The following is a 21,494-nucleotide window of genomic DNA, read 5'->3' on the forward strand; positions in this document are numbered from 1 at the left end:
TTCAGGAGCATATTGCTTAATTTCCATGTGTTTGTATAATTTACAAAGTTTCTCTTGTTATTTATTTCTTGTTTCATCTCATTGTGGTCAGAAAAGATACTTGATGTGATTTCAATTTTTAAAATTTTTTTGAGATTTTTTTTCGTGACCTAACGTACAATCTATCTTTGAGAATGTTTCATGTGCTAAGGAAAAAAACATATATTCTGCCTTTTTTTGGATAATATGTTCTGTAAATACATATTAGGTCCATTTCTTACATACTGTTCCTTTAATTTACTTCTTGATAATCTGTCCAAAGGTGAAACTGGGGTGTTAAGTACCCAGCTATTATTGTATTGGGGTCTATCACTCTCTTTAGTTCTAATAATATTTGTTTTCTATATCTGGGTGCTCCTGTGTTGGATGCGTAGATATTTACAATTATATTCTCTTACTGAATTGACCTTTCTGTCATTATATAATGAACTCGTTTGTTTGTTTTCAGAGTTTTTGTCTTGAAATCTATTTTGTCTCATATAAGTATAGCAACTCCTGCTCTCTTATGATTTCCATTTGCTTGGAATATCTTTTTCCATCCCTTTATTTTCAGTCGATGTGTGTCTTTATAGGTGATGTGAATTTCTTGTAGGCAGCATATAGTTGAGTCTTATCTTTTTATACATTCAACTGCTCTATGTATTTTTATTAGGGAATTTATTCCATTTAGTTTCAGTATTACTAATGATAGGTATGGACTCACGACTGCCATACTATTACTTCTTTTCTGGTTGTTTTGTTGGTCCTCTTCTTCTTTCTTCCTTCTTGTTTTCCTTTGTGTAAAAGTGATATTCTCTGGTAGTATGTTTTATGTTTTTGCTTATTATTTTTTGTGTACCTATCATAGGTTTTTGCTTTGTGGTTACCATGAGGCTTGCAAATAACATCTTACAACCAAGTATTTTAAACTGTTGACAACTTAACTCTGATTACAAAGAAAAAGAAAGAAAAAAGAAAAAAAGAGAAAAGAAAAGACAAACAAGCAAAGAGAAAACTAAACAACTCTACACTTTAACTCCTTCCCCCTTTTGCATTTTGACGTTTTGTTGTCTCTCTATATATCTTTTTATACTGTCTCTAAAAAGTTCTTGTAATTATTATTTTTGATAAATGTGTCTTTTGGTCCTTCTACTAAAGATATGTACATACCGCAGTTACAGTGTCAATAGTATATTGTATTTGTCTATATACTTAACTATTACCAGTGAATTAGATACCTTCAGGTGACTTTTTTTCCATTTGTTAACATCCTTGTCTTTCATATTGAAGATCTCCCTTGAGTACTTCTTGTAAGATGGATCTGGTGTTGATGAAATTTCTCAGCATTTGTTTGTCTGTGAACATATTTCTCCTTCATGTTTGTAGAATAACTTTGCTGCATACAATATTCTAAATTGGAAGCTTTTATTCCTTTAGCACTTTGAATATGCCAATCGGTTCTCTTTTGTCCTATAACGTTTCTGCTGCAAAGTCTGCTGCCAGACATATTGGAGCTCCTTTTATGTTATTTGCTTATTTTCACTTGTTGCTTTCAGGATCCTTTCTTTATCCTTGACCTTTGAGAGTTTCATTAATATATGCCTTGATGTAGCCTTATTTGGCTTGAATCTGTTTAGTGTTTTATGATCTTCTTGTAGCTGGATATTCATATCTTTCTCTAGGTTTGGGAAGTTTTCATTATTATTTCTTCGAATAAACTTTCTACCCTGATGTCCCTCTCTATGTATGTTCTCTTTAAGGCCAATAACTATTAGATTTGCCCTTGTCAGGCTATTTCCTGGATCTTATATGTATGCTTAACTCTTTTTTATTCTTATTGTTTCCCTCTGACTGTATTTTTATATAGCCTGTCTTCCAGCTCACTAATCTTTTCTTCTGTTTGATCAATTCTGCTATTGAGAGACTCTGATGCATTTTTCGATTGAATTTTTCAGCTCCAAAGTATCTGCTTGATTTTTAAAAATTATTTCAATCTCTTTGTTAAATTTATCTGATACGATTCTGAATTCCTTCTCTGTATTATCTTGACATTTGTTGAACTTCTGCAAGACGAGTATTTTGAATTCTCTATTTGAAAGGTCATATATCTTTGTCACTCCAGGATTGGTCACTGGTGCCTTATTTAGTTCATTTGTTAAGGTCATGTTCCTTGGATGTTCTTGATGTTTGTGGGTGTTTGTTGACATCTGGGCATTGAAGAATTAGGTCTCTATTTTGTCTATTTTGTCTTCACAGTCTGGGCTTCTTTGTACCTGTCCTTCTTGAGATAGCTTTCCAGGTATTCCAAGTGGAATGAGTGTTGCGATCTAAGCTTATGGTCACTGTAGCTGTATCAGTACTAGGAGGTGCCCCAAGCCTAGGAATGCTACAACTCTTGCCAAGTCCTAGAGGTACAATGATGCTTCTAAATGAAGCATTGTCCTAAAGGGAGAATTCCTTGGGTTACTAGGCAAAGTATCTCAGTCTCTTCTCTTTTGTTCCTTGAACCACAAGGAGTTTTTCTCCCTATGCTGGGCTGCCTGGAGTTGGGGGAGGAGTGACACAAGCACTCCTGTGGCCACCACAGCTGGCACTGTGCTGGGTCATACCTGAAGCTACCACAGTACTGTGTCTTGCCTAATGCCCATGGTGACTACTGCCTGGCTACCACTGATGTTTATTCAAGGCCCAAGGGCTCTTTAGTTAGCAGGTGGTGAACCCTGCCAGGACTCAGTCATTGCCTTCAAGGCAGAAAATTCCCTTCTGGCCCAGGGTGGGTCTAGAAATGCCATCCAGGAGCTAAGGCCTGGAATCATGGGCTTCAGGAAACTACTTGGTGTTTTATTTTATTGTGACTTAGCTGGTACCTAACTAAGTAGTAAGACAAAGACCTCTATACTTTTTCTTCTCCTTTCCCCAAGTGAAGGGAGTTTTTCCCCAAGCTGCACTGCCTGGAGTTGAAGAAGAGGGTCCCACATACTTAAAATCATCTCTAGATTACTTATAATACATATACCTAATATAATATAAATGCCATGTATATAATTGTTATACTGTATTTTTATTTGTATTCTTTTTTGTTGCATTATTTTTATTGTTTTTTAAAAAATACTTCCAATCCAAACTTGATTGAATCCATATATCCAGAACTTGGGTATATGTGGCTGACCATATAGTATTCTGTTCGGTTAGAAAAAATGTACCAATAGCTCAAAATTTGGAAACTTGGCTATCAGCAATTCAAGACTTAATTTTTTAAATATATTTTTTCTAGGTACTATGCATAAATTTGTAACATTAGCCTCAAAGAAAAAAAATAATCAAAAATTATCTCTTTTATTTATTTATTTATTTTTCTTTTTTTTATTATACTTTAAGTTCTAGGGTACATGTGCACAACGTGCAGGTTTGTTACATATGTATACATGTGCCATGTTGGTGTGCTGCACCCATTAACTCGTCATTCACATTAGGTATTTCTCCTAATGCTATCCCTCCCTCATCCCCTCACCCCATGACAGGCCCTGGTGTGTGATGTTCCCCACCCTGTGTCCAAGTGTTCTCATTGTTCAATTCCCACCTGTGAGTGAGAACACGCAGTGTTTGGTTTTCTGTCCTTGCAACTCATCATCACTGGCCATCAGAGAAACGCAAATCAAAACCACAATGAGATACCATCTCACACCAGTTAGAAAGGCAATTGTTAAAAAGTCAGGAAACAACAGGCGCTGGAAAAACACTTTTACACTGTTGGTGGGAGTGTAAACTAGTTCAACCATTGTGGAAGACAGTGTGGCGATTCCTCAAAGATCTCTTTCTTTTCTACTTTTCTTTCCAAAGGAAAGTGAAACCTGAGAGACAAGGTTAAGTAAAACTATGAGCTGATTAGATGTTGGACACTACTGCCTTCATGGAAATGTTACTATTTTGGCTAGAAAAAGAATTCAGAAAAAATAGTATTTAAAAGTTGAACATTCATTTCAAGGAATCCTAAACTAATTTGTGTGTGTGTGTGTATGTGTGTGTGTACGTGCTAACAGCTTCATAATCATTAATCATATATTATTTTGGTTATTGGCATATATTCCAAGTAAAAATAGCTTTTGAATCTAATCAATTATATTCTCCACAAAGCAGTGGTAAACATTTTGTTTTATAAAAACACAAGACATTAATTGTAGCACAGTGGATAAGTGCCCAGGACCTGGCATTAGAATATTTGATTTTAATCCTGGCTCCAGAATTTACTGCAAATATATTCTTGTGCAATTTACTTACCTTATCTTTACTTTCTTATCCATAAAATTGGAATTTTAGGCCAGGTGTGGTGGCTCACGCCTGTAGTCTCAGCACTTTGGGAGACCGAGGCAGGTGGATCACTTGAGGTTAGGAGGTTGAGACCAGCCTAGTCAATATGGTGAAACCCCGTCTCTACTGAAAATACAAAAAAAAAATTAGCCAGGTGTGGCTGTGGGTGCCTGCAGTCCCAACTACTTGGGAGGCTGAGGCAGGAGAATCGCTTGAACCTGGCAGGTGGAGGTTACAGTGAGCCAAGATCGTGCCACTGCACTCCTGCCTGGGTGACAGACCGAGACTACATTTCAAAATTAATTAATTAATTAATTTAATTTAATTGGAATTTTAATAGTGTCTACCTCAGAGAGTTGTGAAGAGTAAATGAATTAACTTAAACAAAAGAATATAAAACTGTTATCTCAGCCCCATATGGTATCTCTCACTTGTATAGTATTGAGACTATATAATTGATTTGACAAATAAATCTGCTTGTTTCAGATGTAATCTTTATAATCGAGGTGAAAAATATTTTATTTAAAAAATATCTTTAGGCCAGGCACAGTGGCTCATGCTTGTAATCCCAGCACTTTGGGAGGCTGAGCTGGGCAGATCACTTGAGGTCAAGAGTTTGAGACCAGTCTGGCCAATGTGGTAAAATGCCACCTCTATAAAAATACAAAAATTAGCTGGGCGTGGTGGTGCACGCCTGTAATCCTGGCTGCTTGGGAAGCTGAGGAAGGAGAATCATTTGAACCTAACAGGTGGAGACTGAAGTGAGCCAAGATCGCGCCACTGCGCTCCAGCCTGAACAACAGAGCAAGACTCCATCTAAAATAAAAAAAAAGGAACAAAAAGAAAAAAAATCTTTATACTACCTCTAAAGCTGTAGCTTGAATTCCTAGAAAACAGGAAACATTGTTTTCAATTCTCTATCCTCTCTGTATTTAGCATAGTACATTATTAATTTTGTGGACTTCTTAATATTGCTTTAATCTGAGTTATAGGAACTAAATTAATACGTAAGTAGTTTTATCCTATCATTAAATTGCTCTAAATGTGAATCTTAAAGACTTGAATGAGTTTAAATATAATTCTAAAACTTATGGTAGAGCAATATAATAATTTCTTCTTCTCAAAGAAGTAATGGAATCTATCAAAATTAAAACAGTAATGTAAAATCTTGGTCGAATTTCAAATCACTGTGTCATATATGTATAAATTGGACAAAGATAACAATGCCAAGCATGAAGTCTATGGTCTTTTTTTTTTTTTTTTTGAAACAGGGTCTCGCTCTGTCACCCAGGCTGGAGTGCAGTGGAGCAATCTCGGCTCACTGCAACCTCCATCTCCCAGGTTCAAGTGATCCTCTCACCTCAGCCTCCCGAGTAGGTGGGACCACAAGCACACACCACCACATTCGGCTATTTTTTTGTATTTTTAGTAGATACGGGGTCTCATCATGTTGCCCAGGCTGATCTCAAACTCCTGAGATCAAGCGATCCGCTCACCTTGGCCTCCCAAAGCTCTGGGATTACAGGTGTGAGCCATCACGCCCAGGCCCGATGGTCATTTTTAACCTAATTCAATACCATGTGACAACTCAACTGCTATGTACTAGTTGAGGATAAACAATCTATGAATTATCTTCACCAATGGAAGATCTGTTCAAAATCAATAATAAGGGTTTTTTTTAATTATTTCTAGTTTCTTATTTCTGATTTTTTTTTCTTGTTTCAGGGCTTTGAAGACTGCTTGGTATTTGATGAGTTAATGGATAAATTCAATAATGACCTTAGTAAGTAAGGTCAATTTCTCAACTGGACATGGACTAGCTCTTCTGACTAATTGTGGGCTTATTTCTGATCCTCAATGATCACAAACCTGTGACGTATAATGTATATTATCTCCCCAGGATTACATATTTTTCTACTAACAGTCTATGCCACCATTCTCCCATAGCAACAACTAGCACCCAGAAAAAGAAACATAGTTTCTTTTGAAGTTTCTATGTGGAGGTCCATGAAGTGATTCACTCAAAGATAAAAGCTCAGAGTACCTATGCTTGGCAGAGATAACGCTGCTTTCTCTCCCTTTTCAGCCTAGGTAACACCCTCTGCCTGCGTCTCCTAGCAGCAGTCCCAACGTTTTGGCACCAGGGACGGGTTTCATGGAAGACAATGTTTCCACAGACAGGGGGTGGGGGAAGATGGTTTCAGGATGAAACTTCCTGCTCTGATCTTCAGGCATTAGTTAGATTCTCATAAGGAGCATGCAAGCTAGATGCCTCACCTGTGCAGTTCACAATAGTGTTCACGCTCCTGTGAGAAACTAATGCCACTGCTGATCTGACAGGAGGCGGAGCTTAGGCGGTAATGCGATCTCAACTGCCACTCACCTCCTGCTGTGCGGCCTGGTTCCTAACAGGCCATGGACGGAGGGTTGGGGACATTCACCCTACAACACATCCTCAGAAACACTCTTAGAAGCTCCAGTGTTTTTTGCCCTGTCAAAGATTGCATCTAATACTTTTTTTTTTGAGATGGAGTCACTCCATCACCCAGGCTGAAGTTCAGTGGCCTCAATCTTGGCTCACTGCAACTTCCGCCTCCTGGGTTGAAGCAATTCTCCTGCCTCAGCCTCCAGAGTAGCTGGGATTACAGGCATACACCACCACACCCGGCTAATTTTTGTATTTTTAGTAGAGACAGGGTTTTTGTCATGTTGGCCAGGCTGGTCTTGAACTCCTGACCTCAAGTGATCCACCGCCTCTGCCTCCCAAAGTGCTGGGATTATAGGCATGAGCCACGGTGCCCGGCATAAATTCCTTTTTTTTTTTTTTAATTATTTTTCAGTTATCTCTGTTAAATACTTAAGAGCCAGAGGCATTTTGTTCCCTCCTTTCCTTCCTAGCCCTGGTGTGATTGGTTTGCACATGACCATGGAGGTGGATGGAAGGTTTGTATATTACATATATAAAAGAAGGTGCAAACAACAGCCTAAGAACTGGATAACCTTTTCCTGCTTCCCAGCATCACGTGCTTTCAAAGGCCACCTCTGATTTTACACTTGTTTCAGGTAAAGGATAGACTAGAGAACTGGCCTTAAACTTCACCCAGTTTCAAGTCCTGACTTGCCAACTTATTAACTGTGTGATCTTAAGCAAATCACTTCATCTTTCTAAAGCCTCTGTTCTTTTTCGTTTATAAAGTGGGGATGATACTCTCAACTTCAGAGTTGTGAACATTGAATAATTTCTATCAAGTTTTAAAAAGAAAAAAAAAAGCCTACCATAAAGTGAGTTCATAGTATATGCTTGCTGTGGTGTTTTAGGAAGTCTAAGGACACTGATGCCTGAGTCTGAAGAAATTATAGAGTTCCAGGACAAATTTTCTCATCTGTTTTTTTTTGGTTATTTCCCAGTCGTCTCTCTCAGATGCTCAGCAGCCAAAGATATTTTGTCTCCTCATTTCCTAGCGCTTGTGTGACTGGTTTACACATGACGCTGGAGGTGGATAGAGGGTTTATGCATAAGAACACACTGTCAACGCTGGTTTGGGGCACTAGAGAACAAAGATAAAGCAATAATATAGATTAACTTTGTTGTAATTTTTATTTACAGGAAATGCTCTATGTGTATTATTAATAGTCATAGATTGTTGGTTATACAGAATGGTTATTTATGGTTTAAAAAAATTAGTGAGAGCATTGGTAGTGAACATACCATTTAATTTGACCTGTGTAGAGTTCAGCACATTTTTATAGAAGGTTTTTGAAAGATGTATTATTTAACTTACAGGTTTGTGTCTTCCTGCATTCTCAAGATTGAGAGTCCCAGACGATCACGCGATTTCAGACCTATCCATGTACAATTACATAGAGGTGAGTGAGAAGGTTTGGCTTTATTCCATGAGATGGTTCACTGATATCCTAACTAGTGTTCTTTTCTTTTTCTTTGCTTCAGCCCCCATCTCATGCATGCTATATAAGAATACCTACAGATAAGAAAACACACACACACATAGCATTCCTTAGACTTGGGTGGATTGTGACTCTGGCCAGTGGCAATGACCAACACACATTATCTCTATCTACACTTTAAGGACATTTAGGAGGTAACAAAACCTCTGATAATTCACATGCTGTTATCTTAGACATTTAGCAATATGTTAATTTAATGAAAATACAACTTTCAGATGTGTCAACATATTTAGAAAATCTAAGAAATGTTGAATGGCCTTTTCACTCATAACATTATAACTTGCATATTTAGAGTAGCATTGATTATCCTTTGGAAACTTATGCACTAAAAAAAAAAAATGCATCATACCAAAAAGAAATTCATGTTCAGGAAGATTAGTACTTTGAGGAAAAACACATTAATTCCATTTTGAACCAGTCACATGTAAAGCTCATGGTAAGTGATAGTGATTATACTTTTAAAATAATAAAACGAAAGGATTTACAAGATAAGTTTAAAGCAGAGTGACCAGCTATTTTCCATCTCTCCTGAAGACAGAAAGAAACTGGACTTTGGCTTGAGCAAAACGACATTAGATGTGGTAGAGGATGTCCTACAAGATATTGGAGGCTTCATTGATGTATCTTGTCTTCTCCTTTAAAAACAGGATGGCTACAACACAGTATCTGTCCTAAAAAAGAGAGTAGGTCCAGACAAACATAGCTTTAAACAATCTCTTTTTGCCATAAGCAATATTACAAACCAACCAGGAAGCAACAGAAAATTAGACAAATCTTTGAGCTCACAGATTGCCTGCAGATCTGGTTAAACAAACCCTCTGCTGAAATCGACTTCCTCTATTGACCCCTGAGCAAAATAAACTTCCCCAGCAAGTTTCATGTAATTGCTGTACATTTTCGAGGCAACGTCCTATATGACCGACATTTACCAAAATGGATTGGGAATGACATTAAGGAAACAAAAAATTATTTGACTACTTTGTGTTTGGCATTGCGATGAGTGGGAATGAAGAATAATACTAAGTCGCAGTGAGAAATAACTGTATTTGTTCAAAAGCATTCTTTAAGACTCTCATTATTGCAGATGCGAGCACATGTCAACTCAAGCTGGTTCATTTTTCAGAAGAACATGGAGAGATTTCTTCATGCTATTATGCCATCGACCTTTATCCCTCTCTATACAATGGTAAGGTCTGGACTGAAGACTTTTCCTCATTTTAATTTTCTGTTTAGCTGTTAAAGAATACACAAGAATACGTTTTAAACTTCTCTGCAGGTCACTTTTTCCAGAATAAGATACCATGAGGCTGTGCAGCGTTGGCATTGGCAAAAAAAGGTTGGAACAGATTACATTTTATTTATTTTTTAATGTGATGTGTTGAAATGTCATCGTATTATGATTATGTTTGTTTCCGACAAATACAGAAATAATGGGACAGACACCAACTGTTTGCCTTCCAAACAGAAACTGTCCTGAGTACAGAGAGGGAACAGTGGTTACTGAACAACATTACAAGGAGGTGGCAAAGAGAGCTTTTGAAGGGAAGTATCTCAAGAAAGAAACTGATGCTAATATTTCTCAACTTTTTACTTTATTTTAGCAAGATGTACTGTTCTTGATTTTTGCTTCGTGCAATATTCTTATGAGTTTAATTTGTAAAATTAGACAGAACTGAATCACTTTTAAAAGACCTATTCCAATGGAATGCTGTAATACATTCATTTTGGGCAGTTGGCCTAGAGATGCCATTAAATGGAATTCTGATTCCCTAGTCTTCCACTTTGGGGATTTTACAGCGTCATTTATTCAGCAGACAGTTTTATTTAGTACATAGCACTGAGCTGGCATGGTGATGAACATGAGCAGTTCACACCTTTCACAAAGCTCAGAGGCTAGTGGGGGATAGAGACAGTTGCACTGGAGAGGGATAAACTGCCCCCGAGGAGATCAGGAGGGGCCAGGACAGGGGAAGGCGGAAGACACATGAGAAACGTATTTCAGTGGAGCTGGAAGGCAGCACTAGTGTGTGAGAATGGTCAGAGGGTGGAGGCAGGACTTTAAACACCTGGAATATTCTTTTGAGAGAAACAGGGAGCCCAGGGAGGCCAACAGACTCGGGTATGGATTTTAGAAAGATGTCTATATGGAGAATGGATTGGAAGAAATCAAGGTTTATCTATATAAGATGAATAAAACAGGGCCTTCACCCTTAAGGAGCTGAAAGTCTAAAAGGGGAAAAGATACCAGCAGGCAGTTAGAATGCAGGACAGTAAGTGCGGGGATAGAAATAGGCCAGGATGCCATGGGAAAGCACCTGCCTCAGGCTGGAATGGGCCTCAGGCCGCTGTTTACAGCTGGTGTTCAGTCTCCACATGAGTCTTAGTCACAGAGGCCACCAGGCCACCACTCTTCTCCTGGAGACTTTTGGGAAGCTTCTGAGAAGGAATGAATGATGTGTGGCCCCAGCACAGCAGTACTCTTCTAAGAATTCACAGCTCTTTTTCTAAACTGCAAAGGTTTTTTAATGGCTGGACAAAAGCTGACTGCTAAATTTTTTTCATACAGAAGACCTGGATTCATGAGTTTCTTGGGAGAGAGGGAGAAGGGAGGCTCCCAATCCTTGACTTTATCTTGATCTTATCAATTCCTGATCTTGTGGTCATGCAATTAAATTGTTGTTTCAGGTTAAAGAACAAAGAGGACATTGTTTACCCCTTTGTCGTTAAAAAATGAAGTCTATTTTCAGATTTTAATCTCTGGACAAATGAAATGAGAGTTCTTGCTGTCTTACAGGTAATAAACAAAGGACTCTTTTTCTTGGGATCACTGATAGCCATCAGCAGTACCTACCTACTTATGCACTACATGTCACCACGACCTTTCCTCTGCTTGAGAAGACCATGGAACTGGATAGCTCACTTCCGGAATACAACGTGTTTCCCCGCGAAGGCCATGGACTCCCTAGAACAAATTTCCAGTCTCATTAGCAGGTGATAGAAAGGTTTTGTGGTAGCAAATGCATGATTTCTCTATGACCAAAATTAAGCATGAAAAAAATGTTTCCATTGCCATATTTGATTCACTAGTGGAAGACAGTGGTCTGCTTATAATTAAACTGAATGTAGAATATCTCTGTATGTTAACTGCAATTACTGGTGGGGGGGACATTTTAAAAGTTGAAACGTGCAGCTTCCCTACATTATACACACTCAGGTTGAGTCATTCTAACTATAAAAGTGCAATGACTAAGATCTTTCACTTCTCAGAAAGTAAGGCCCAAGATGCCCCAGGGAAGACAGTAATCATGCCTTTTCTTTAAAAGACACAATAGGACTCAATAGCATTGACTCAACACCTGGGACTAAAAATCACAACTTACCTAGCATGTTAACTGCACTTTTCATTACCTGAATGGAACTTACCTAATCACAGGGCTCAGACTTACTGGATAAAACCAGAAATGTAAATAAGGAATTCAGGGGAGTTCCAGAGACTTACAAAATGAACCATTTTATTTTCCCATCTTCAAATACAAGTATTACCATCTATCTGTTTAGTATGTATGTATGTATGTATGTATGTATGTATGTATGTATCATCTATCTATCTATCTATCTATCTATCTATCTATCTATCTATGTCTATTTATTTATGTATTTAGAGATCAGGTCTCACTCTGTTGTCCAGGCTGGAGTGCAGTGGTGAGATCTTGGTTCACTGCAACCTCTGCCTCCTGGGCTCAAGCAGTCCTCCCACTTCAGCCTCCCAAATAGCTGGGGCTACCATGCCCAGCTAATTTTTTGGTATTTTTCAGTAGAGACCAGGTCTTGCCATGCTGCCCAGGCCAGTCTCAAACTCCTGGCCTCATGTGATCTGCCCACCTCAGCCTCCCAAAGCACAGGGATTAGAGTTGTGAGCCACTGCTGCCAGCCCAAAGTTACCCTCTAAAGATAAGAACAAGGCTATTAATAGACTAAGTGAAGGACAGGAAAGGGTTTTATTCATAAATTAAATGTCTACATATGCAAGAGTGGAAAGGAAACAAGGGGAGACAACTTTTATAGAAATACAAAGCCATTATTTTATTCAATTTCAGACCCTCAGAAGTGATTTACTAATTTATTTTTCGACTACATACTGCAGCAGAACCAGCAATACACTTGATTTTTAAAAGCACGTTTAGTGAAAATGTTTTCTTTGGTTCATCCTTCTTTAACAGACTGCTGAGTCACTGAAAAGTCCTTCAAACATGATTAATTATGAAGATGAAACACTAGAGTCATAAGAAATAAAAATTGGGCAATAAAATAAAATGATTCAGTGTTTCTCTTCTATATTGTCAATGAAACTCTTCAGTTCTAATAATCCATGTTTAGTTTGTAGGGAAAGAAAAAATAATTTTTCCTTCTACCCACTTTAGGTTCCTTGCCTGGGGCCCCTATAACAAAAGACAGATTAACAAGAGAAAAACAAGCATAAGTTTATTAGCAGGTATATATAATATATATGTGGGAAATACAGGTGGAAATACAGGGGAATGAGCAAATCTCAAAGAGCTGGCGTCTTAGAACTCCCTGGCTTATATAGCATCGACAAAGAACAGTAAATTTTTAGAGAAACAACAAAACAAAGAAAAAGAGCTTTGAGTCTGTAGGGGCAGCAATTTGGGGGAAGCAAATATATGGGAGTTTGCCTTGTAGATTCCTCTGGTGCTGGTCTCCAGGCTGACAAGGATTCAAAGTTGTCTCTGAAACTCCTCTTTGTCATACTGCACATATAAAACGTCTTTTGTTTCCAACAAGAGGATTTTCTTTTTCATTCTAGAATTATCTCCTTGATAACTTGATCAGATGTAGGACATGACACTGAATAGAGTCCAACAGTACAAAAAAATTCAGTATGTTCTAGCTACTTCACACATGTGTATGCGACAGTTATTTTTACAGTAAGGTATTTTCGAGGAAAATGTATTACGTGTTTTGGAAAATAGAGTAATTTTAAAAATATATTTGAAATGAAAATCTCCAACACATTAGAAGATGATGATGTTAGATGCCCATTGTGTGCCACAAGTGGTTTTTTCATTATGTAAAGCACCCGTTGTAAATTAAAAGAATTTGTTTTTGTTCAACCTCTTACTGAGGCCCAAGAGCACATGGGCAATTCGGATTTCCTGCTGGACCACAGAGTTCTGTTAATATTACATAGAACGGGTATTCCAGACACTTCTTATGATGGAAGTCTAAAAGTGGCATCCAATTTAAGGCCCCATCTTTCGTTGCCATTCTTCATTCCTACAAAGGACGAACTTGGATTACATCAACTTTGGACCCATTAGTTTTGTCGCTGTCGTCAACTGACAGTGACTCATCACTGGTGATGATAAAAATGATGGAAGAAGAGTTGAAAGTCACTTTTTTCTTTGGCCTGTCCCCATCTTTCTGTGACATCACAATGGGTCTGATCTGCATTTCACTTCCAGCTGCTGGTAGGTCTTTAGCAGGCCGCTGGCACCTCAGCAGTCGGAGGCACAGGAGCTGCACAAGGGATCTTCGAAACTGGGCAGAGAAAAAATAAAGTGGAATATTAAGTAAAAGTTGGGCACTAATATGAATTAACATTCAAGGAAATCAGCTGAGCTGAATTTAAGTTGTTTTTTGTTTGTTAGCAGGTATGGATGTAGGGTTATGTGGTCATGCTCAGATCTACCTAAATCACCTCAGAGCTTTATGTCTTTTATTCATTCTAATTCTTATTAACCAGAACATGTAGGACCATTTCAATACCTTGTAATCCTCCAAGCTTCAATCTGCACACACTTTCTGTGAGGGCAGTTACAACTATTAAGAGACTTTGAACATTAAGTCAGTCCACAAATATTCAGTGGGCATCTACTAGGTGACAGCCACTGGGCTATAATTAGAGATTTTTTACTGTAAGCATCAAAAACAGACAAGGCTCTTCCTGGCAGAGTTTACAGCCTGGTGTACTTGCTAATGTCTCTTTAATTAGGTGAAGAATTTTTTTTTCTATCGAAATTACTAATCAGTTAGGGAAAAAATACTATAGCAGACAGCACTAATGTCATCAACAAACATTATTCTTCTCTGTGTCCTGGGTACAACATCGAATAATATTTCTTGGCCTCCTTTCGGCTTCTCCTCTCTGCTATTCCTCTCTACAAGAACCTGGGAGGCCAACGCCTAAAGATTATAATATCACACAATGGAAAGAACCTAGATTCCTAAATGACTGCATAGGACAGATCCCATCTCCTCCATCCAATACATTAATAGACTGAACTGTGACCTGAATGAGCAATAAACTCCGTATTAATTCACTGAAATGCTGGGGTTGCTTGTTATAGTAGTCGGTCCATCATGACCAGTAAAACATAAATCAAAAGTTAATGTAATTGTTATCCCATTATTTAGAGCGAAATAAATGTTGAATATATGGACTTTCTCAGATCAGGAAATATCAATTAAAAATATAATAAATAGCTACATTGATTTCTGTCTTTTTTGTTTTGGTTTGTTTTACAGCAAACACTGCCTGATAATGTCTTCTTTGAGCTCCAATCTTATGCAAGTTAGCATTTAGTTTATACTCACATTTAAAAATATTTATTTTTTCTATCTGATTCAAAAATTTAAAAAATAATATTTGTTTGAGACTTTACTCACTAAACCATTGTTTGGTTAAGTGTTGAAGATACATTACTATAAAGGTTAAATAGAGTATGTATGCCAAAAAACGTTTTTCCATAGGACCGTTGTTTTTATTTATTTGTTTTTGTTTGTATCTTTTAGACTTCCTGTTTAAAGTATGCCCTTAGGAACCATTAACATCAGGACCATGTGGGAGCTTGTTAGACATGCAGAATATTGGGCAACCATACATACTGAAGGAGAATATTCATTTATTACGAGATTTCCAGGGGTGGGGTATGCACAGTAAAGTTCCAGAAGCACTAATTTATAGCCCATTGGCTGAGAGAAAGAGTGCAACAAATAATTGTTAGTTAATGTATTTTAATTTTGTCTGTTGAGAGGGTGGTCCCTAAAATATCTTAACCTCTGATAGAAAATTAAATTTATAAACCATCTCACTAGAAAAATTCATATGTGTGCATACTAAAAAATTGTTATAAACAATTTCCAGGGTTTCAATGGTTCTTCTGAGGCCAACTCAAGGAATGTTTAGGTCCTACGGACTCCAAGTTTAAAATCTCTGGGTTAAAGGAAATAGACCAACTGAAGGCAACAAAAAAGGGAAAGAAACACTGTCAGTGAGAGGAGATTAAGGCACATGAAAGTGAGTTTATGGAGAGTGTAAGCCAATAATATTCAAAGAGAAAGAAAGGCAAAAGAAGAGGCAGAGAGATTTAGCACTGAACATAATAAGGTTATTACAAAAGTGCCCTCTTCTTCCACATGCTTGAGCATTAGAAGTCACGGTGATTATTATTACCTGTGATTATTATGACCTGTTATCTTTAAAATTCCAATGGAGTAATTAAGTATTATCGTTAACTTTCAAATTCTCTGAAACTTAGAGGCTCAGGTTTATAATAATCATTTTGTGGGCTCTCCTAGCCATGACTTATAGCCATCAAGTCAAAACCTTTCAACTACAGAAACAGATGATAAGGAAGTTCCTCTTCTTTTTGAGACAGGGTCTTGCTCTGTCGCCCAGGCTAGAATGCAGTGGTGCGATCATGGTTCACTGCAGCCTTGACCTCCTGGGCTCAAGAGATCCTTTCATCTCAGGCTCCTGAGTAGCTGGGACTAAGGCACATGCCACCATGCCCAGCTATTTTATTTTATTTTATTTTATTTTATTTTATTTTATTTTATTTTTATTTTTTGAGAGAGAGGGGCGCCTCATTATGTTGCCCAGGTTGGTCTTGAACTCTTAGCTCAAGCAATCCTTCTGCCTCAGCATCCCAAAGTGCTGGGTTTACTGGCTTGAGCCACCACACCAGGCCCAGGAAGTTTCTTGAACCAAATTAATTTAGGCTAGACATTTGCTGTGGCATGTGAATAACAACCCAGACCAATTGCTACAAGTATCTATAACCCCAAGTGAGGAGTTATAAGCACTGGATTTGGGGATTTGAGCAAACTAGGTTCAAATCCTGGCACCAATACTTCCTGGATTAGGCAAGTTATTTAACTTCTCTGAACCTATTCATAACCCATAAATAAAACAAGGAATATATTAGTGCCTATTTTGTGGAGTTTTGTAAACTGGCTTGTAACTTGTGACTTGCTTGTAACTTGCTTGGTACAGTCGGAATTTTAAATGTATTATTAACATTGTAGCTGTTATTACTAGGCATAAACTATTTTCTGGTGAATTAAATATTAATTTTACTAGAATTCTACCTAACAAGTGTGAATCCCTGTGGGTAGTTCTTAGAATGTTATGATTTTCTTTGGAAATATTCTACATTTCTTCCAGATCTCTTTACTTTCCTACAAAATTCTTGTTTTTTTTAATTGAAGCGACTCTGAATCACCTCTGTAAAAGTATTACACTGTCATTTCCAACTCTATCCCCAGGGTGAAAACAATCAGTTAATTGCAAAGCTTACCTTTCTGATCATGAGGACATAAATCACTGGATTGTATACAGTGTTCGATTTAGCAAAGAGGTACGAAACAATAGATATTGTTGGAGTGACCAGGTGACCATGACCATTAACCACCAAGAAGGAGATCACGATATAAGGCATCCAACAGACCAGGAAGGTGAATATCATTAAAAAGCACATTTTGGCCAGTTTCTTTTCATATTTTAAAATCTTGATCACTTGAATTGTCTGAAGATCTTCCACACAACGAAGCTGCGGAAAGGAGAAAGAAAGGAAAAGCCTTAAAAAAACAAAAGAAGGCTTTCTTTTGTTGTTTTTAGAACAGATATTCAGACACCATTCTTGGCCCCACCTAAATGGAAAGAGAACTGAATGGCAGCTCGGCAGGCTGACTTCGGATCCGAGACTCATAGCTGAGTCCAGCTTTAACCTTGCTGGGCCTCAGTCTCCCCACTCACAACATAGGGTGGTTGAGCTACATAGCCTCCTACATCCTTCAGTGTTTGTTTAATGTTCTCTAATTTACCTAATAAGAATAAAATTATTTTGCCTAGATCTTCAAGTCTCTAAAAGACAGCCTGAAAGAGTCACGATAAAATGGAAAGAATTTCCCCATGATCCTGGAAACTCTAGAATGTTAGTCCTCGAGTTCTCAAATCAGACTGCATACCCATGTCATGTCAGGTGTTCTGCATGATTAAGCTTGCAGCTGGCCTTGATGAGAACTTAATCCCCGAGTGAATTCTTACTGAAAACCAGCTTTTCAATTCACTGCTAGTGACTATAAAGTAGAATTTCAGGAGAAATTTGTTTGTGATTGGTTTCATTAGGGGCTCACTTGCAGAGAACAGCACTTGGTAAAACAACTCCTTCCTCTAAAATCAGCCTGTCTACTCGCAGTCTGTTCCCATTAAAGGGATGGCGGAGTAATGATGTACAGTCTGAAAGTTCTTTGAGTTTCTTGAATACAAGTTTCTTTTTGCTGTTTCTCCTATTATTATAAATGTGTCATAATAATACACAGGCAAAGAATATTTCTGCACACCAAAAATATGTTCCTAAATAAAAATAGTTCTCTCTAAACATTGTAATAAGTTATAAAAATTATACTACAAAAATACAAATACTTTATATATTGATTTTTTAAGTAGTTAGCATATAGTTAATACTTAGTATTGATTACTTTATGCCGGGAAATTTACTGTGTTTCAATGAACTCTAAGTGTACCTTTTAGTTGTAGCATTATCACAAAAATTAAGAGAAAGAATTTCCAAAGAAATCATTTAGAACATGTGCTTAGAGTATTTAGAAATATATTTTAATTAAAATTCTCAAATTACTGATATCCAAAATTGTATTTAAGAAATTATATTCTTATCAAAATCATGTATTCAGATTAGCAAAGAATAGAGAGAAATAGGACAAATTTAAATAGTTGATTTTTTTAGGGTAGAGAGACTGTGCGGGGAAGAGTGGGTATTAAATTTCTGGTATTAGTTTGGTGCAAAAGTAATTGTGGTTTTTGCCATTAAAGGTAAACCTTTGAAGGTAACCTTATTTAAAGGTAAAGAATATTCCTTTACCAGTATGCCAATTACTTTAAAAAATCAGTATATAAAGTATTTGTGTTTTTGTAGTAAAATTCGTATAACTTATTACAATGTTCAGAGATAACCATTTTTATTCAGGAACATATTTTTGGTGTGCAGAAAGGTAAATAATTTACCTTTAAATAAAGTTACCTTTAAAGGTTTACCTTTAATGGCAAAAACCGCAATTACTTTTGCACCAACCGAATACTACTATTCTGTGTGTGCAATTCTGTTTTAAATGAAACTGTTTTATTTAATGGGATAGAATATTTTTCTATTTTCAAAACATCATTTTGGGGTAGCTTATCTAGAGTTAATAGGAAGGCTGTGGGGTTTTGAAAAAAGCTCTAGATTTGGAATTAGAAGATCTAAGTTTATATCCCAGATTCACCACTTTTGCTCGCAGTGTGGTATTGAGCAAGTCAATAACCTCCTCTAAGAGTAAAGAAGAAAGGAGGTTAAAACAAAAAACCTATTAGAATTAACAGAATTTGAGTTCCATTTCCACACGTATGATGTTGTGGGGTTGTTTTTGAGGTTAAGTACTTATTTATATTTGAACTAGATATGAGACTAACACACTTGCATGTATATGTACATTTATAATACTATAGGATATTTAGAATCATTATTGACTCTTCAGAGTTTCAATTAACAAGTAACATAACCACATCTCAGTTATCTGCCTCCCAAACCTCTGGTATTTAGGTCCAATCGTTTTATCTGTACCATTTTCTGGGCAGGTCAGTCTTTATCCCCTCTCGCCATTTATCAAAGGAGAGCACTCATTTGTCCATCTTGGAATTACATGCATGCTGGAGAAATTAATTTAAATAAATGTTGTTCTATACGTCCCCAGTTCGTCTTTGGTATAAGGAGAAGATCTTGACTAATGTTTTAGATTATTTGGGTTTATACATGTGAAGTTTTCATGATTATTTTTTATTTAGCTTTTTCAGGCCTCTTTCTTTCATTACTTTCTATTCCTTCAGTCTGCTCATTAAATATTTTCCAAATAAAAAACTTGATTTCATGTCTTACCCTCTTTATTCAATCATTTGAGGATAGTTTTCAAAATTGCTATTGATGAAGCAATTTTGAAATGATTGGCACAGGCACAAATCTGTCCTAAAGAATGAACCACCTAAAACAAATTCTTCAGAATTCTCTATGAAAGTGTTCTCTGGCTGCATAAGTGGCTGATGCCTAGTGCTCCTTAATCCAAGACATCTGTAGATTTTCAAAGAATTTCACTGTGAATCTTCATTCTCAAGTGTCTCCATCATTGTTATGAGTCACCTCTCTCTGAATAAGGAAACGGAGGCAAATTACTTGCAGTGAGCTCTCTGTTTAGGTAGCAGCTAAAGTCAAATCTCTTCATACTTTCACCCCTTCTCCTGTCTTCCCCTTTCTATGCCCTCTGCTTGTAACTCATTCCAAAAATAGTCACTGATCACCTACTACATGCAGACACTGTTCCAGTCACAGGTGAGAAAATACATAAGACCCAGTCTCTGCTCTTGAGGAATTCACTATTTGGTGAGGATGATGCACATTGAGCAGGTAGAAGCCATGAGGGAGGTAAACAGGGAGGATATGGTAGTACACAGGATGGGTAACTGGTTCTGAGGGTGGGTTAGAGCAAGAAAATCCTGCTGTTAGCCTTGTGAGGGAATGAGGAATTAGTCAAGTAAGGAGGAGAGACAGAATGTTCCAGAGAAAGAAAGTGTGCTGAGACAAGAGGCAAAATAACAAGTCAGTTTCTGAAAACAAGAAATATTACCACTGGCCACATCCTGAGGTGTCAAGAAGAGGGGAGTGTCAAGAAATGAGGCTGGGCAGCTAGACAGGAGATGCCATACAGGACCTGCTGGCCGCACCTAAGGGCTTTATTTTTAATCACAAAGACAGTGGAACTTCTGAAGGTAATACTTGAGAACAACTACTCTGATGGCAGTGTGCAAAGAATGGAATAGAGGAAAGCAAAAATTTTAAAAAGGAGAACTAAGTTTTGTTTTTTTTTTAACTGAGTCTGTGGCAGTGGGAGAGGAAAAAATGGATATACCAAAAAATCTAGGGCTGGGCGCAGTGCAGTGGCTTACACCTATAATCCTAGCACTTTGGGATGCCAAGGCGGGCAGATCATGAGGTCAGGAGTTCGAAACCAGCCTGGCCGATGTGGTGAAACCCCATCTCTACTAAAAATATTTTAGAAATTAGGCAGGCATGGTGGTGGGCACCTGTAATCCCAGCTACTCAGGAGGCTAAGGCAGGAGAATTGCTTGAACCTGTGAGGCGGAGGTTGCAGTGAGCCGAGATTCTGCCATTGCACTCCAGCCTGGGCAATAAGAGTGAAATTTGTCTCAAAAAAACAAAACAAACAAACAAAAACAAACAAAACAAAACAAAAAAGCATTTAAGTGGCATGGATAAGAACCGATCAATAGTTGGGTTTGGGGGAGACATGGATGACACATAGTCAAAGATTACTCCCTAATTTCTGGTCTTGGTAGCTAGGAATGATGACTATTCAATGAGAAAGCAAATAGAGGAGCAGAGGATTTTAGGGAAATTATGACAAATTAATCTTTACATTTGTTAAATTTGATGAGTCTGTGGACCATCCAAGTGGAGGTGTTCAATAGGCAATTGACTACGAGGATCTGTTAGAGGCTGGAAGAAAGACCTGAACTGGAAATGGAGATGTTATCAAGCTTGTGTCAGAAGGAGAAATCCTGGCAGTATGAAAGACCACCCAAGGCCAGTGTGTAGCATGGGACAAGAGCTAAACATAGGATGCTGGGGAGGCCCAAAGAAGAGAAGCCCTTGGAAGACATAAGAAGATGGGGCCAGAGAGTCAGCAACAAAGACAGCAGAGAAAGGCGCCCTAGAATCGATGGCAGGAGACCATCACAAGAAAGTAGAAGTTGCCAATAGTCTCAAACGCTGAGGATGCTAGCAAGGAATAAAAATGTGTCCATGGGATCACATCTCTGGGAGCTCATCAAT

At 37.6% G+C, this 21,494-nt stretch overlaps 2 protein-coding genes across 5 annotated transcripts in view; one reads left to right on the forward strand and one right to left on the reverse strand.

Annotated features, from left to right (window-relative positions):
• The window catches only part of KMO (kynurenine 3-monooxygenase), a 58,830-nt gene extending 47,408 nt beyond the window's left edge, over positions 1–11,422 (forward strand). For 2 of the 3 annotated variants that reach the window (XM_055235208.2, XM_063613529.1), the window contains 5 exons: positions 6,052–6,109; positions 8,111–8,193; positions 9,377–9,478; positions 9,569–9,628; positions 11,087–11,422. In XM_055235208.2, the coding sequence (XP_055091183.1) occupies positions 6,052–6,109; positions 8,111–8,193; positions 9,377–9,478; positions 9,569–9,628; positions 11,087–11,287 (504 nt within the window). In that variant the 3' untranslated portion in view covers positions 11,288–11,422. The remainder of the gene's footprint in view (positions 1–6,051; positions 6,110–8,110; positions 8,194–9,376; positions 9,479–9,568; positions 9,629–11,086) is intronic. The other variant, XM_055235209.2, reaches the window with a different exon arrangement.
• A 1,339-nt stretch (positions 11,423–12,761) lies between these two features.
• The window catches only part of OPN3 (opsin 3), a 46,550-nt gene continuing 37,817 nt past the window's right edge, over positions 12,762–21,494 (reverse strand). For both annotated transcript variants that reach the window (XM_055235211.2, XM_063613548.1), the window contains exons 3-4: positions 16,893–17,144; positions 12,762–13,851 (exon numbers count right to left, since the gene is read on the reverse strand). In XM_055235211.2, coding sequence (XP_055091186.1) covers positions 13,588–13,851; positions 16,893–17,144 — 516 coding nt within the window. In that variant the 3' untranslated portion in view covers positions 12,762–13,587. The remainder of the gene's footprint in view (positions 13,852–16,892; positions 17,145–21,494) is intronic.

This window comes from Symphalangus syndactylus, chromosome 19 (genome assembly GCF_028878055.3).
Source record: "Symphalangus syndactylus isolate Jambi chromosome 19, NHGRI_mSymSyn1-v2.1_pri, whole genome shotgun sequence".
In the NCBI taxonomy this organism is placed as follows: domain Eukaryota; kingdom Metazoa; phylum Chordata; class Mammalia; order Primates; family Hylobatidae; genus Symphalangus; species Symphalangus syndactylus.